Genomic DNA, 16,958 nt, shown 5'->3' with positions numbered 1-16,958 from the left:
AATCCCACTCCTTCTCAGATTAGGTCAGGTTCCTCTGCATGGTCACACTACAAACAAAATAATACAGTTTATGAAGCCTAAAAATACCCCCCAACAAAGGGTATGCAACACAGATGTAGTAAGAGATCAAAAATAGCTTAACAAGGAAGGTGAGAGTAGGCTTATCTTCTGAAGAATTACCATTCAATAAGTTGTACAGGTAATTTTTATTATTTATTTTTAAGTACTGAATAAAATGAATAAAAACAAGAAATAAAACAACTTATTGGTTGGGAATTCCTTGGAAGATAAGGAGAGGAAATTCATGAGTTAAGAAATAAATCAAGAGTTAGGACAGATAATGGCCTTTTTCAATTAAATGTTCTCCTGAGTTTCCAGAAGATACTTTTTCAACTTATCTTCATCTTTAATTTTAAGAATGAAAAAGTACTAAGATGTATGCGAAGAAGTAGTATCAAATGTATTTTGTGTATTTTCTTGCTTTCTGGGGCTTAAAAGGTGTCTTATTGGTAAAATGTGAAAATCACCTCTGAGAAAACGCAAGAGAGAAGTTAATTGAATAGGGTCAAGGAGAGATAACTAGACTGATAATTCATGAGATAAAACAGATAAGGACCCATATTCAGCTACCTTTTCTTCCCAGGAAATAATTTTACATCTTGCCTGCAAGATAACTCAGTACCTACAAATTAAAAACATAAATAAAAGTAGTTTAAATAGTAATATTAAACTCATTTTAAGTCATTTCTTGTTTGCTGAGACTTTAAAAGGTATTTTGCTGATAAGGTGAGAACATATCTCCTGTGAGAAAACTCAGCAGTAACATTAATTGATTATGGGTCCAAGGAGGGATAGATCATGAGTTAGCACCGATAATGAAAGATTATTGAAATAAGTCACAGATAAGTAGAGGTAATTCATAACACATGACATGTTGTAGTTGTATCGTGTTGCTATCAGAATACTCTGTAGTATGATTTGCCAACAATCAAGCCACAAAAATGTATTAATTACAGCAATTCATGACAGGAAGTCCAGACCCAATTAGGTTTCCTTGAAGGGGTTACCAGCCCTTTACACAATAGCAGTTAAATAGGAAAAGAATATGGTATAATTTTTTCCCACTAAGCATGTTACAAGATGATTTCATTTGAACATTTGATGAATACTATTTGGCCAGGTGAAAGCCAAGACATGTGTTATGTGTTTCACCCTCCTGAATGCCAAGTAAACTTGCAAAATTCTCACCAGGAACTTAAAAAAGACGTGTTTTTTAAGGCGCCTTTTACACTTAAAGGACCACTACTGCAGAAAAGTAGGCACTTAAAATCTGACAGAACTGACAGGTTTAAAGTCAGTCCATCTCCTCATGGGGAATTCTCAGAGTTTTCTTTGTCTTCAACAGCATTTCCCGAACAGCAGTTTAACTGCCAAAGTAGTAAGATACCAGCCAGCCTCCCTACTGACTTGCACACTATCTTGTCAGTTAGACTTTGCAACTGCCGTTCAGGAAATGCTTTTGAAAACAAAGAAAACCCTGAGAATTCCCCATGAGGAAGTGGACTGGCCCAAAACCTGTCGGTTCTGTCAGATTTTAACTGTCTCCTTTTTTTTGTAATAGTGGTCCTTTAATCAGTTACTCTCAGTTATAACTGAAAGAAAACTGACGGACATGCGCATGCGCGCGGCGGAGTGGTGACAGACCTACCCCATTTTTAAAGGGGCTAAGGTCGCTAGTTACAATATAATTGCGTTAGGAATGCAAATATTTTGTCCTACACGATGCACCAGTGTGATGGTAGCCTTCAGAAAACCTCACAGTGCTCCCCAAAATAAAGACCCCACTGGACGGGTGTTTACTCTGCCCTAGCCTTGAGCTAATTCAAGGAGAGATAACTTCCAATACAAACATATTTGACGCAAAGACAGATTTCTTTTCATAAGCAGAGACTTCATTTTGGTATGATTAGGTACTTAGAAGTAGGGATGGTCAATGGGACTCAAATAATTTAAAATTGATGCAGGATTATGCAAATTTTGTATGCAAATTAAGGCATCTTGAGAATGGACCAATCAAATTTTACCTCAGCAGGATTTGATTTGGTTAATTTTCAAGCTTCATAGATTAGCATACCAAAATTTGCATAATGCTGCATCAACTCAAAATGATTTGCAGCTCAATGACCGCCCTTACTTTGAAGATGTATGTTTATAGTCATGGGTTACAGGTGTTGAAATATTTGCAGACAGTAAATTAATATCTCTCTTATTGTTTTGCAGGTTCTATTAGCTCTTGGGTGGTGATCTTCATACTGCCAATTAACAGTGCTCTTAACCCCATCCTGTATACCATCACAACCAGACCGTTCAAAGAAATGATCTGCCAGATCTGGACCAACTACAAACAACGACGAACGCTTAGCAGCAGAAGTAGACAAAAAGTTTATTCTCCATCATTTTTCTGGGTGGAAATGTGGCCATTGCAAGACATTTCCCCCGAGAGTATGAGACCTGAATTCTACACAGACTCTGAGATGTCAGTCACTACACATGCATCAAGACTCAGTTACTCATAGGAACAAGCCCATGATTTGGAAAGCGGACCAAAAATGACTTCTCTGGTCAAGGGTGCTCACTATATCAATGGTAAATATCACCATATCGGGTAAAAGATGACTAGAATGGAAGAAGCACCAGTCTGGACCACACTGGGAGGAAACATACTGCTGAGATACACTTAGTTAATATTTTTCTATGAAAATTGTTTTGGTTAAATCGTAGTTCAATTCCTGCTATGTAACAGGAAGGACCAGACACAAGGCATCTCCTATGGTGGCTATACATGATCAAATCTGATCATTCAAATTATCAATTTATATTATAAAGAACGATCATTTAAGCAAGAAGTTGGTGGTACACACATTCAAATGACATTTTTCCATCTTTACCAAAGGGGTTTCAGTCATGAATGACCATTTACAATTAGATCCAATTTGATTATTTAAAAAAATAACTGATTACAAAAAAAAGAACTGTAGTAAAAATAACAATGAGTGAAATTGTTGTTTTTTTTTTTTTACAATATTCATTTATAAATTATTTTGGTGAATTTTGCCCATTTGTAAAATATTTACTCACCCTGAATTGCATTCTGAAATGTATTACAGATAAATTAATCTTTGATCCTGTCAGGTGATCTCTGTGGAATGTTCGGTTACTGAAGCTAGGTTCACAGTGGTCTGTTGCATAACGCACGCGTTATGAATGTGGACCGCAGTGGAGACTGGACATAGACTTTAATGCAAACCCTGCATGCAGCGAGTTAGAGTAACATGATGCAGTACTGTAAACATGCCCATAGAATTGTATGGGCAGTGAGTTGACATGCAGAATTATTCTGCAATGCAACTGAGAACTGTAACTAGGCCTCAGAATTCCAAAGCCAGTGTAAAATATACCTGGTCTCCCATAATGCTCTGGGAAGGAGAATTCCATATAGCTAATCAGCCTAGGCTAAACATCACTGGGAGGGTGTGGCTACATTCAATATACAGCAATATAAAGATATTCTGATGCTGAAACCAGGAAAATTACCATAAAAGTAGGTGTCCCCGATAATTTACTGGATTCTACTATATGCCACTACAGTACCTCTTTAGGTAACAACCTTTATGATGGGAATCACTTTTTTACAGAAACTGCATACAAGGACTCTTGTGCTCCAAATCAGCAGAGGAGGTTTGCACACGTGATGTCTCAGGCCAGGGTAAGGCCTAGTGCACACCGAGCGGTTTTTGGAGCGATCCGCCAGCCGTATCCACCTGTAAAAACGCTTGGCTAATGTATTGCAATGGGATGGTGCACACTGGCGGTTTGAGGTTTTTGTCAAGCCGCAAACGCGCCTCCTGCTGCACGTTTGCGGTTTTCAGGAGCGTTTCGTCCTCAATGTAAAGTATAGGAAAAACGCAAACCGCTCTGAAAAACGCTACTTCAGAGCAGTTTGCCAGGCGTTTTTGTTACAGAAGGAGTTCACTAACAGCTTTTACTGTAACAATATGTGTAATCTGCTACACAAAAACGCACCCAAAACCGCTAGGTATGTTTAGAAAACCTCTTTAAACATGCCTAGAATCGCTCTGAAATCAGCTCCCAAAACCGCTAGCGTATTGCGGATCTGCTCGCGGTTTTGGTGTGCACTGGGCCTAACACAGATTTCTTATATGGAATTTAATGTACACTTATTAGATTACTCTTGCCCAAAATTGTAATTACCAGTAATGTTGTTAGACTAGATTGGCAGTCTAATGCCCAGGGGCGTAACTACAGGGGAGCAGCCTTTGTAATCGCACGCCTCCCCTCCTAACTACTAACTTTCCTTTCCTCCAGTAAAGGGGCCCATCCTTCAGATCAGGTGTTTTTGTGACTACCCTTGTTATGGGTGTGAAGATTACGATGGCCACACTTGTTTTATGCACCTTGCAGATGGGCATCCAGGCTGTTAGGGTCCCTATGGGAGGCAAGGGAAAGGGTGTGAACACTGGGAGGCACCATCAAAGTTTTGCTGGGGGCCCTTATACATTGTACACTTTTCCAAACAACTTCCTATTAGTGCTCAACAATCAGAGATGTTTCCCCAATCAGCACCCACATGGGTAACGACTCACTGAGTCTGCAGGACCATCATCTCGCCTGTGGGGCATTCACTGGCTTCCCTCGACATTCAACCATATTCTTCCTTCGTTTGCTGTACCTCTTCTTTAATTGCATTCCAAGTTACCTCAGAGTAATAACATTGATCATAACACAATATGTATTTAAAAATCCACCAATTTATTCACTATTTGCACTTACCTTCTTTTGCACGGTAAAATGGGAACAGAGTTTTGCTTGCCAGCGGTCTTTCCCCTGCACGGTCTTCCGGTCAGACCGCCCAAGTGAGGGTTCCACTTCCTCTATCCCGTCCCGACAGCGTGTTTCGTATCTCAGCGCCATCCGAGACTCCTCCTTTATACCTTGCGAACCTTCCTGGGAGCAGCAGAGGTGTCCGAATTACATTTATTTCAGAATATTGCTTTGGTATTCCCCACAGTAGGAGGTGTCTGGCACCACTCACCCATCCTTCGTTCATAGACCATGCCATTCAGCTTAGCAGAACTACAAGTCTGTACAAGTTGTGCATTCCAGACTATGGATAATACAAATGACACTGTATTTTCAGTTCAATATGCCACCAGCTAAGAATTCTCAGAATGCCCTGTATGATTAAATTGCTCTTCTGTGTATCCCTGGCTACCCCACTCTTTGTACTGTGTTTGGTGTACTGTTGCCTTGAAACTGTCCAAAAACTTCCACCTGCTGTGGACATAGTTTGTTGCACATAGTGGAATATTTTTTCTTGCAGCAAACGCTGACAATCCTATCTCCCAGTTTCTGTTAAAAACACTGTGGAGTAAGGGTGCATTCACACTATACCCCTTGCATTGCACAATAATTCTGCATTTCAACTCACTGCCCATAAAACTCTATGGGTCAATTCACCTATCTGCATTGTAACAGATTGCTTTATTTCTATCTTGCAGCATGCAGGATTTGAATTAACGTGTATATTATAACATGCAGTGTTTCCAGTGCAGTTCACACATTATAACGCATGTGTTATATGCAACGTGCACAGTGTGAATCCAGCATGAATCCAGCATAATTGTTTTAAGGGATACCCGAGGTGACATGCGATAGACATGTATATGTACAGAGCCTAGCACACAAAAAATTATGCTGTGTTCCTTCTTTATCTGCCTGAAAGAGTAAATCAGGTATGTTAGTCACAGTGTCAGGACTGGGTCAGACTACAGTGTGACCCTCACCGATTAGAAATTACAACTATAAAACACTTTCCTAGCAGAAAATGGCTTCTGGGAGCAGGAAAGAGATAAAAGGGTCAATAGTTCATAGATTTTAGCTCTGGCATACTTCAATGAGCAAAAACAATAAAACAGTAAACATTTAAAAAGTAGATTTAAATATAAAATAAAACTGTGCAATATCTTAAAAAGTCATTTTTAGGAGAAGGAGGATAGATACAATTGTTTATTTCATTAGTTTATGTTCACCTCGGGTGTGCTTTAAGTGCACAAAAACACAAACAAACAAACAAAAAACAATGAAAAACAATGTATTCAAGTAGAAATAATGTTTGCCTTTAATTATTGCCATATATAAAGCTATGACAAAAGCATTGAGTTATTCCTCTACAAAAAACGGAATTTCTCTTTAAAGAGTAACTGTATACTACAACTGTATACAATATACAGTAGACCCACACCCAATTAACACAACATATTCCCCAGCATCAAGTATTCCAAGTCAGCCAGCTTCTTTTCGCATCTTTTGTTTATGTTCCTTTGTCTGCTGCATTCCTAGCTGTGCTGAAAATGAGCTCTGTCTGCTGTAGAAGCAGGGAGCTGAGAAGTGATCACTAGATAGAGTTTAATATATAAATACAGCAGCTATGCAAGAAAATTCAATGGCAGCTTTCAGAGAAGACAAACTGTACTTTGGGAATTTGTAATTTTTAAACAGACAATATTACTTGTGCACAAAAGCAAATATGGTAACTTTATGGGTAATAAAAAGTAGCAAAACACATTTTTATTGAATGTTATGTTAGAGTTTTATCCCACTTTAACTGACATTTGTCAAGAATTACATTCTTTGTCTCAGCAAACCTGTCAAAGCACTGGGCAATGCTATCTGAGGATATGAATAAAATACAGTAGATCAACACTGCTTCTGTTTCAGTGCAAACTAAAGTCAAATTGGACAGTAGTTCCAAAGATATGACACAGTTCTGTGAAAATAATGGATTGAGCTTCTGTACATAGTAAGGGCTCGTTCCCACTGTTGCGACGCGATTTCGGCCGCATTCCGACGCTTGTAAAAACGCATGCGGATGCGTTTCCGCATGCGTTTTTACCCGCGATTTCGCATGCGATTTCGCATGGCAGGGTGCCATGCGAAATTAACCATGACACTGCCAGGGCTAAATAAAATTGAAAAAGGTGCGAAATCGCACGCGAAATCGCGGGTAAAAACGCATGTAACAAACGCATGCGTTTTTACTATTAAATACATTAGCGGCGATTCGCACGGATTCCCGACGCAGGCGAAATCGTTGGCTCTTTTGTGCGTTTTTTTACCGCTGAAAAAAACGCACCTCAACAACGCTACAGTGGAAACAGGCCCATCCACTTGCATTACATGTGCGGATCTGCATGCGTTGGACGCATGCAGATTCGCGATAGTGGGAACGAGCCCTGAAGCACACATTTTGGATTAGTATGTGAATCTTCCAAATTGCTCGTCTATGTATATACTATATTATACTGCTAATTGTGCTATATTTACTGTGATTGCTATGAATAAAGTTGAGTTTATGGAAAAAATTGATTTGAGCTTCTTAGATTTCTACCTGGTCAGTGATGCCACCCGATACATGCAGCAAAAATTTTGGAGGGGTCTGAAATGGGAAAGGGGGGGGGGGGGGGGAGAGAGAGAAGCCAAGCTCAACAATTTAAAGGGACACTGTAGGGGGGTCGCGGGAAAATGAGTTGAACTTACCCGGGGCTTCTAATGGTCCCCTGCAGACATCTTGTACCCGCGCAGCCACTCACCGATGCTCCGGCCCTGCCTCCGGTTCACTTCTAGAATTTCAGTCTTTAAAGTCTGAAAACCACTGCGCCTGCGTTGCCGTGTCCTTGCTCCCACTGATGTCACCAGGAGCATACTGCGCAGGCACAGACCATACGCACAGACCATACTGCGCAGGCACAAACCAAAATGTGTATGTGTGTTATTAAACTGCATGAGCATACCTCTGGGCCTACTGATTGTTCTTAGTGGCAGATGTTTACTGAAGTAGTCCTATCATTATGTACTTGTACATTACATGCTTGGTTTTCATTGCCCAGGTTTGGGACAGATTTGCCTTATGTACGGTACATTAAAATAGCAATGTACGCAATGAAAAACTGAACTATGCTTTAGACTACATATTTTAAACATGGCTTCTGCCATAAGTAAAATCTTTGATGGTTGCTTCTGTTTAATAACATGAGACACACACAGGTGCAGGCACACAAGTGTACATACTCTGAGGACTGTGATATACATTTAGAAAATCATCACTACAAAGCAATACAAAGCAATTATGCCACAAACCTGTGTTTATTTTAGCATTTGTTACTAGGGATGATCAATGATATGCAAATACTTCCGGGTTTTTCCCAATTCACATACATTTCTATGCAAATATGGACCAATCAAGTCACACCCAGGTTTAAATTGATTGGTCCAATTTCAAGATGCATACAGTATATGTGCATACAAATGTACATACATTTGCATAAACTCGGAAGTATTTGCATATCATTGATCATCCCTATTTGTTACCTGTAATTTCCAAGCTCCTTGCTATTGATGCCTTACTGTAAAGGGCAGTAGCACCAACCAATTATAAGGGGGGAAAAGGTAGGGCTAGTAGAGGTAGAACAGAGCTTTTGGTAGAGTAGAATCTCGTTATAGTAAACCTCTGGGTATAGTAAACTCAGTCCTCAGGTCCCAGAAAATGCATCTGTATAAATATACAATGTATGAAAAATTCTGATATAGTAAACTATTTTTCCTGGACCCTTGGAGTTTACTATAAAGGGCTTCTACTGTATTGCCAATTACAGAGACTATTGACAGACTATTGAGATTGAGGGATTTGGAGATTCCAGGTTGCCATGCCTGGTATGTGAAGGTGGATGAAGGTACGTCTAGACACTGCCTATTGCCTATGATGACAGTTTATAAATATAAGGTAACTCAGGTTCAGTTTTGGTACAAAGTGCAAAACCGTTGCAGAAAGTACCGTTTTCCTATTTTCCTAGTCACCTCCCTGTAATAGACTGTCCTCCTTTTCTACATCTGATGCTGATATTGGCCCTGATGCACACAACTTTTCTCATGAGTTATCTCACCTTATCTCATCTTTTCCTTGGCTGTTTAATATATTTTCAACACTCAAACAGCAAAAAAGTACTAAATATAAGAAAAAAAGTTACATCAAAAAAATATATTTTAAGTGTAGTATTTGCTTACAATTGAAACAGTATCATACAGTATATATGAGAATAAAGATAAAACGTCTGTCTGATACACTAAGCTTCTTTTAAACTATTTTGCCTAATGTTTAAAGAGAACCAGAGACAAAGCACCCTCATGTATTTTACTACATTTATCAGTGGGAACATGACATTAAACACCTATCCTGCTTTTAGTTTCATTCTTCTCTGCTAAATCTGCCTGTTATCAGCTCTGATAAAAATCCCCCACTGAGCATTCAGTCTAGGTTTGACCTGGAATCATTATAGCTGAGTCAGTCTTCTGTGAAGTCTTTTCAAGCCTGCCCCCTCCTGGCTCAGCTTTCCTGCTTTGCATACTCAAAGCTCTGATGACTAGGAGGAGCTGCTCCTGTCGAGAAAGAAGCTCTGAAACAACAGACAAGTGTGGCTGCTCCTGTCGAGAAAGAAGCTCTGAAACAACAGACAAGTGTGGCTGTTGTGTTATCTGTGTGCACTGAATGTGCAGTCATCATTATTATCTATGCAGTTTAATTCCTATGAGAGACACTTCCTACAGGCAGCTGCACAGCATACCAGAATAATGAAAGCACACAGATGAAAGCTTGCAGCAGCCTTGCTTGACTATAGTCTCATAGAGCCTAGACAGCACATTCAGAACAGTTCATAACCTGGAAGCAAAAGGGATATGAGCCAGCGACCATATCGAATTTTTCCTGGAGCAATAATGGATAAAAAAAAAAACACTCAAAAAGGCACACCAGAGCAGCGAAATTATCAAGTAGAGCATTTATTCTTTACAAGCTATCGACTGATGTTTATTTTGTGTGAAACGTTCATCTCTGGTTCTCTTTAATAATAACAATTGAAATCCTAAGATAAATTATAGATATACCAAAATAATTGTAAGACAAAACGGAACGATTGCAAGCTCCTAATAGTGCAGTATATTAGCACAAATATGATTTCTGTACAAACAGAAGAAAAAGGGTACTCACAAAGGTCGGTTACCACTAAGGTAACCATTATATCAGCAGGTGGGGAGATTAGACCAACCACACTAGTGTGAAGTAGTCACTCTCTGTAGGAGGAAATGGATAGGGGTAACAACCCTGCACCAAAGGTGAACTCAAAAACTTGGTTATGCGTTGAACAGAGAAACATTATTTTGGCATACTAGGTTATGCGTTCAACAGAGGCGCCAAAATAGAGTCAAATAGATTAAAAACAGATTAAAATGGGAGGTAGTGGTGGACTTACCTCCCCAATTAGACTAAAACAGTTGATATCTAGTTGAAAAAGCCTTTGATCAAATTTAAGTATTGTTTGAAGTTTTTGGTTGTATATTTTTAACTGAATATCGACTGTTTTAGTCTAATTGGGGAGGTAAGTCCACCACTACCTCTTGTTTTTTTTTTTTTTAAATCTACTTTACTCTATTTTGGTGCCTCTGTTCAAAGCATAACCAAGTACACCAAAATAATGTTTCTTAAACCAGCTAAGCTTTCCACGATTTATAATAATAACCCACATACATAGACACCTTATACGGCATTGCTGAAGGCAAACAAATAGATAAAGACAGATAACGGAAATCATTAAAATGCTTAGGTTAGCACTAGGGTCCTCTTCCGAGCCAGGCTGTATTACAGTGTATGTCATGGCATGTTGCCACACAAGACAGCAGCTCTCTATACTTTGCTGGCTGCAGGCATTTTTCTATCTCCTAGTACAGGCCCTGGAGATTTTCCTATCACTAAAGTTAATAACTTGAGAGTCTCCTGACAGTGAGCTTCTCTCTCACTATATGTCATTTTATCACCCTGCAGGGCTTCCTGAAAATGATTAGAAAAAGCCTCGGTGTTACCAGGTCACACCATGTGCCATTAGGATCCTGATGAGTGTTAGTATACTGTGTATTGTTATTTATGGGCTATAAGGAAACTCGGGAGACTCTGTTAACCACCCTGGCGTTCTATTAAGATCGCCAGGGTGGCTGCGGGAGGGTTTTTTTTAAATTTAAAAAAAACTATTTCATGCAGCCAACTGAAAGTTGGCTGCATGAAAGCCCACTAGAGGGCGCTCCGGAGGCGTTCTTCCGATCGCCTCCGGCGCCCAGAATAAACAAGGAAGGCCGCAATGAGCGGCCTTCCTTGTTTTGTTTAGATCGTCGCCATAGCGACGAGCGGAGTGACGTCATGGACGTCAGCCGACGTCCTGACGTCAGCCGCCTCCGATCCAGCCCTTAGCGCTGGGCTCAGGCGGCTGGGGGGACCCTCTTTCGCCGCTGCTCGCGGCGAATCGCCGCAGAGCGGCGGCGATCGGGCAGCACACGCGGCTGGCAAAGTGCCGGCTGCGTGTGCTGCTCTTTATTTGAACAAAATCGGCCCAGCAGGGCCTGAGCGGCAGCCATCGGCGGTGATGGACGAGCTGAGCTCGTCCATACCGCTAAGATGGTTAATAAAGTAATTTATAGTGACCAATCAGCTGAAAAAATATTAAATTGCCAATTACATTTAAAGAGAGTCTGAAGCGAGAATAGATCTCGCTTCAGACCTCATATATAGCAGGGACACGTGTGCCCCTGCCAAAACGCCGCTATCCCGCGGCTTAACGGAGGTCCCTGTCCCCCCAAATCCCCTCCGTAATGCGGGGGAGCGCTTCTGCATTGGGGCAGGGCTAACCGCCGCAGCCCTGCCCCACGCGCGTCTGTCAGCGCGTATCTCCGCCTCTCCCCCGCCCCTCTCAGTCTTCCTTCACTGAGAGGGGCGGGGGAGAGGCGGCAATGCGCATCTGATAGACGCGCTGGGAGGCAGGGCTGCAGCCGTTAGCCCTTGCCTCCAGGAAACAGAATCTGCGACCAAGAAGACGACCAAGGTTTGCGGGGGGTGGGTTGGGGGGGGGGGTCAGGGACCCTCGTGCAGCCGCGGGATAGCGGCGTTTTAGCAGGGGCACACATGCCCCTGCTATATATGAGAGCTGAAGCGAGATTTAGTCTCGCTTCAGTGTCTCTTTAAGGACAGTGGTTATTTTCCAAGTTATATAAAGAATAGAAAGTGTCTTCGTGTCATACTTATTGCCTCCATCAATGTTAATTTTACTCTATTTGGATCCATTTAGTATTTGTGTTTAAAGAGTAACTGTCAGGCATAAAATCAGAAATCAATTCCTTATTTTTATCTGGCAAACAAGTAAGAAGGATGCTAACCAGACAATCCAAGTTAAAATACACTCATAGTTTTCTTCTCTATAGAACATCATTCCCCAGGTCCGCTGGCTCTTATGTGGTACATCTGCCGAAGTTGCAGGGCATGCAGGCGTTTTTTTTCTTCTTCTTTACTTTCCTGCCCTTCTAATAGTTATTCCTCTCAGACATAATTTATGCAGCCTGATTGGCTGAAGAGTCTTTCCCTCCTGTTTTTGCCTCCCATACCTCTGTTCCTCTCTGATTGGCCAATATTTCTCATGCCGAGAAGCTGAGAAAATGATTCACTCCTCCCGCAGCTTCTGAAATCCGATCTGTACAAATAAACCAGCTCTGCAGAGTCACACAATGATGATTTATGACGTTCTACTGCAGAGCTGTGTGGGAGTGTCTGAAGACTAGGAGGAGGGCGGGCAATGCATACACAGGAAAAAAAGTAAGGCCTTGTTCACATTGCGTTCAGCTCGCAAGTCCGTCCGCGTTGGGCTGTTTTTGAGGAGTCTTTTTTCCGAATCCTGGCGCTTGGGTGGACGATTCGTTTTTGTGCTTAGCGTTTTTTTAAGCGGTTTTTCTGAGTGGTTTTGTAATTCACTCCCTGACGCAAGTCAGGAAGTGAACTCTTTGACCCAGAAAATAATAAATACAATGTATTTATTCTTAAGAACGCAATCGCTACACAAAGTGATTTTGTGAGCGTTTTACGTTTCTCCAATACTTTCCATTGAGGCGGAATCAGAATGGTACACGCACTGCTTTGCTAGCCGCACAGCGCACGACTTGCGCTGATATGAATCGTCGCATAGACATTCATTGTCCACACGGTCAGTGGGCGTTTTTAAAAACCGCACTCGGGTGAAAAAAAGCCAAAAACGCCTGCAGTGTGAAGAAGCCCCAAGGGAGGAAATGATGTCAGGTTTGACTTCAAGATAGACACAGTCAAAATGGAAAATGCTAAAAAGGATTTTCTTTTTATTACTATAGAAAATCACTAAAATCAAAATGTGGACAGTGCAACAAGTTATGTAAGTAGAGCTGGTATTTATCTACTTACGTTTTCCTGGGATAGTATGGCTGATAGCTCCTCTTTAAAATAAGTTTTTAACATAACTGTTTACATTACTTTCACACTATACCCTCGCTTTCTCCTGCATAGACCATGCTGCTCCTGACCTCGCCAGTGCTAGCTTACAGATGTCTGGGCTTCTCCATCTTTGTACCACACCTCCCTCCCACAGAGAAAAAGAGAAAGGAGGTTGAGAGGGAAGCCAACTGTGGCATATCCCAGAACCCCCTGGACTGATCATATAGTGCCAGACCCCTGACAACTACTGCCCTCACTGACAGAATGGGAGTGGGAGGTTAGTGACCTTTTGCAATATTTTGTAAAAACAGGAGGTGATTGACAAATGCAGCATACTTCCACTCAGAAGGGAATAATGGGCCATGGCTGCGGCGAGGATGTGGTTTCCCTCCTCCAGGACATATAAGGAATCCACCCACAAGTCCCAGTGTGGTGTAATATCCTGAGCTACAAGAAGACTTAATGAGCATCAGGGAAGGATCTAAAGGATGGGGCTCATCATAGTTGGAGAGGGAGGGTCAAAGCAGGTCGTTTGGGTGCCACCATAGGGCCCATGTTAAATTATAGAATTACTGGCAGAATAATGTCGGTGGAGTAAATTCATACCGTAGAGATCACCTGACAGAACTAATGATGTCATCACCTGTGATAAACAGCAGACTGTAAATCAGGGGGCTATATGCACTTTGCAATGGAGAAAGTACCATCAAGTTGGTGAAAAAGTACTGCCATAATTATTTTGAGTATTTGTTTTCTTACTGGTGGTTTAAAAAGCATTGTATTTACAAGTTGTAAAAATATCACCTTGGAGAAAAAAAAAAAAAAAAAAAAAGGTGAAAAAGTAAATTGCATATGGCCCAGGGTGAGGAAAGTTTTTACAATGGTCAAACACTGACACAATCATTTATAAATGAGTATTGTATGAAAAAATAAGCAATTTTATTAACTACATTATTTTCACTAATGTTCCTCTTTAAGAAAAAAAGTCACATAAATGATGAGTTCAGAACCATTTCATTTTGCATCTCGTCTGCCAGTATTAGCAATGTTCTGCTGGATGATCAGTAAGAGTAAAATACATTTCTATTTTGAGCCATGCAAAATCCATCACAGCAGCAGTGGGAGTTGCAATCTATTTAGTTATCTATCCAGAAGACCTTTCAATCCAGCAGGGGACTAAACTACGTGAGCAGCCAAGACTTTTCCACAAAACTTCCAGTACTGCAGAATACTTATCTGTTTGTTTGCAAGCCCTAATCTTCGCAAGACTAGCTAACAAATGGCCTATTTATGGCTGAAATCAGCACATTTGAATAATTTTTTTTTACATTACTCGATTTAAAGGTATACACCTGGTTAATGACAAGTTTTCATTTTGCCATGTTTTTTTCAGAACTTTTATAGTTTTATAAATAAAGTTTAAGATTGCCCAGCCAACTCATGGTGATCCAGAACTCCCATGGTGATCCAGAACTCCCAGGAATGTGTAGGGGCTAAAAAGGACCAAAAAGCTTTCTTACTAAAATGCTATGAAAAACAAAAAGTGCCTTCTGAAAACAGAAGGTATTTACGATTACTCAGGTTGGAGTGAGCATATGAGGTCTCCCACAATGCATCACTGCTGAATCAAATATGCAAATCATCCTTTGTTATCCTTGAAAGCTAAACACACCCTCAGATCGGCTGGAATGCAATGTTGTGCCAGCTTGTTAATTGTACAGAGACACAACAGGCTGTTACAGGCTGGTTGTCCTCGTCAGCGCATGACATGGATTAATATGGCTCTATAAGGTAGGACTTGAAACACCCAGTTACAATTAACGAACTGACACATTGCATTCCAGTGGTTCTGGAGGTGTGTTTAGCTTACAGGGACAACAAAGGGACAATTTGCATATTAAGCAGTGATGCATTGTGGGAGACTTCATATACTCACTTCAGCCTGAATAATTGCAAATACCTTCTTGTTTTAAGAAGGCAAACTTCTGTTATGCATAAATAGTTTGCGAATGGTTTTTGAACATGAATACCTCAGATTACTGTGCAAACAATAAATTTGTGAGGTTACGTTTATTGCATCTTACATCACAACTCTGTTTAGTCCCGTTTATGACTATGAGGCAATATGTTAAAAGCATGATTTCAATATGAAAAAGATTACAGGAAGTCCAAAAGTGACACAGCAAGCAGTGGCATAGCTAGAGATCATGAGGCCACACAGCAAAACTTTCATGGGCCTCTGGACCTGCCCCTACCCTATGGATAGAATGTACCGTAATTGGGCAATTTACATTCTCATGCAATTAACCAGCAGCAGTGTGACCCTGTGATGTTAAAGAGCTCTGTGTCCCGTGTGATACATGATCATTAGTTAATGTAATAACAAAGTTTGTAGTTGTAACTCTTGAGGAAATATGAAAACAGAGAGTGCTCCAATAGTGTAACAGTTTTATTGAACTTCTGTAACAGTTCCCACAACATCAGTGCATCACATTTACTGTTCACCCTTTTCGTTTTTACCTTGTATGGTCTGGTTTCAATGATGATGTTACAATCAGAATGAAGCTGGTAAACATTTGGGCCCATATGCAATTATGTTTTTCTCCTGGGAGAGAATTTTGCATCTTCTATTTAAAATACATTTTCAACTTTGCAACTGAAAAAGTACCAACAATTAGGTGAAAACATACTATCCTAATTATTTGGAGCATTTTCTTGCTTGCTGGTGGTTTAAAATGCATTTTAATGACAATTATGAAAATATTACCTAGGAGAAAACTACGGAGAAAAAGTGAATTGCATATGGGCCTTGGTGTCTAAAGACCAGAACAGAAGGCTCTGGAAAGATTTCTTTAACAAAATCATCCTTTGTTAAAGGGAACCTAAAGCAAACTTACCTGGGGCTTCTACCAGCCCTCTGCAGCCATTATGTACCCACGTTGCCACTCCGCGATGTTCCAGTCACCTGCAAGGCCCTTTTCATCTGCATGCACAGCCCCAGTCCACTCGCGATCCCGACTGTTTATGCGCAGTAAGGGAAAAAAATCGATCAAATGCGATCAAGAACATGCGTGGCCATGCTTGCGCATTGGTCATCGACTCGCCAAGTCACCCAGCCAAAACAGGGGCACCGGAGATTTGAACGGTGACGGCAAAGGCGCAGGCACAGGGCGGCTGCAGGGGACCGGTAGAAGCCCTAGGTAAAGTGAAACTTTTTTCTTTAATTTGCTTTAGGTTCCCTTTAAGCTGTAGTTCCTAAAAGATTCTGTGTATATCTTTTAATCCTAGATTGTAGGTAGCTACCAGTGGTGTGCGTGTTTTATTCTTATCTTTGCATTAGAAGACATAACGACGACAACAAAAGTTCTTTAGGTGATACCTGTAATGACTAACTGTATGAGATTTCTTTGCAAGCTTTCAAGACTTTAAGTTTCATCTTCAGGCACAGATACAGAACTGTGTCAGAACCATACAGTATGGTTTGGATCCAGTTCTGTAACATGCCTGAAAAAGAAAATTAAAGGTTTGAAAAGTTTGCAAAGAAAACTCA

The 16,958-nt window shown here is 40.8% G+C and overlaps 1 protein-coding gene across 3 annotated transcripts in view; it reads left to right on the top strand.

Moving 5' to 3' along the window:
• Positions 1-3,010, top strand: part of RXFP1 (relaxin family peptide receptor 1) — a 433,020-nt gene extending 430,010 nt beyond the window's left edge. For all 3 annotated transcript variants that reach the window (XM_068278866.1, XM_068278867.1, XM_068278868.1), the window contains one exon: positions 2,281-3,010. In XM_068278866.1, the coding sequence (XP_068134967.1) occupies positions 2,281-2,576 (296 nt within the window). In that variant the 3' untranslated portion in view covers positions 2,577-3,010. The remainder of the gene's footprint in view (positions 1-2,280) is intronic.
• The last annotated feature ends 13,948 nt before the right edge of the window (positions 3,011-16,958 follow it).

The sequence above is a fragment of the Hyperolius riggenbachi genome, chromosome 1, assembly GCF_040937935.1.
Source record: "Hyperolius riggenbachi isolate aHypRig1 chromosome 1, aHypRig1.pri, whole genome shotgun sequence".
NCBI classification, from domain to species: Eukaryota; Metazoa; Chordata; class Amphibia; order Anura; family Hyperoliidae; genus Hyperolius; species Hyperolius riggenbachi.
The sequence above is the reverse complement of the archived record's forward strand: the minus strand, read 5'-3'. Positions and strand labels throughout refer to the sequence as shown.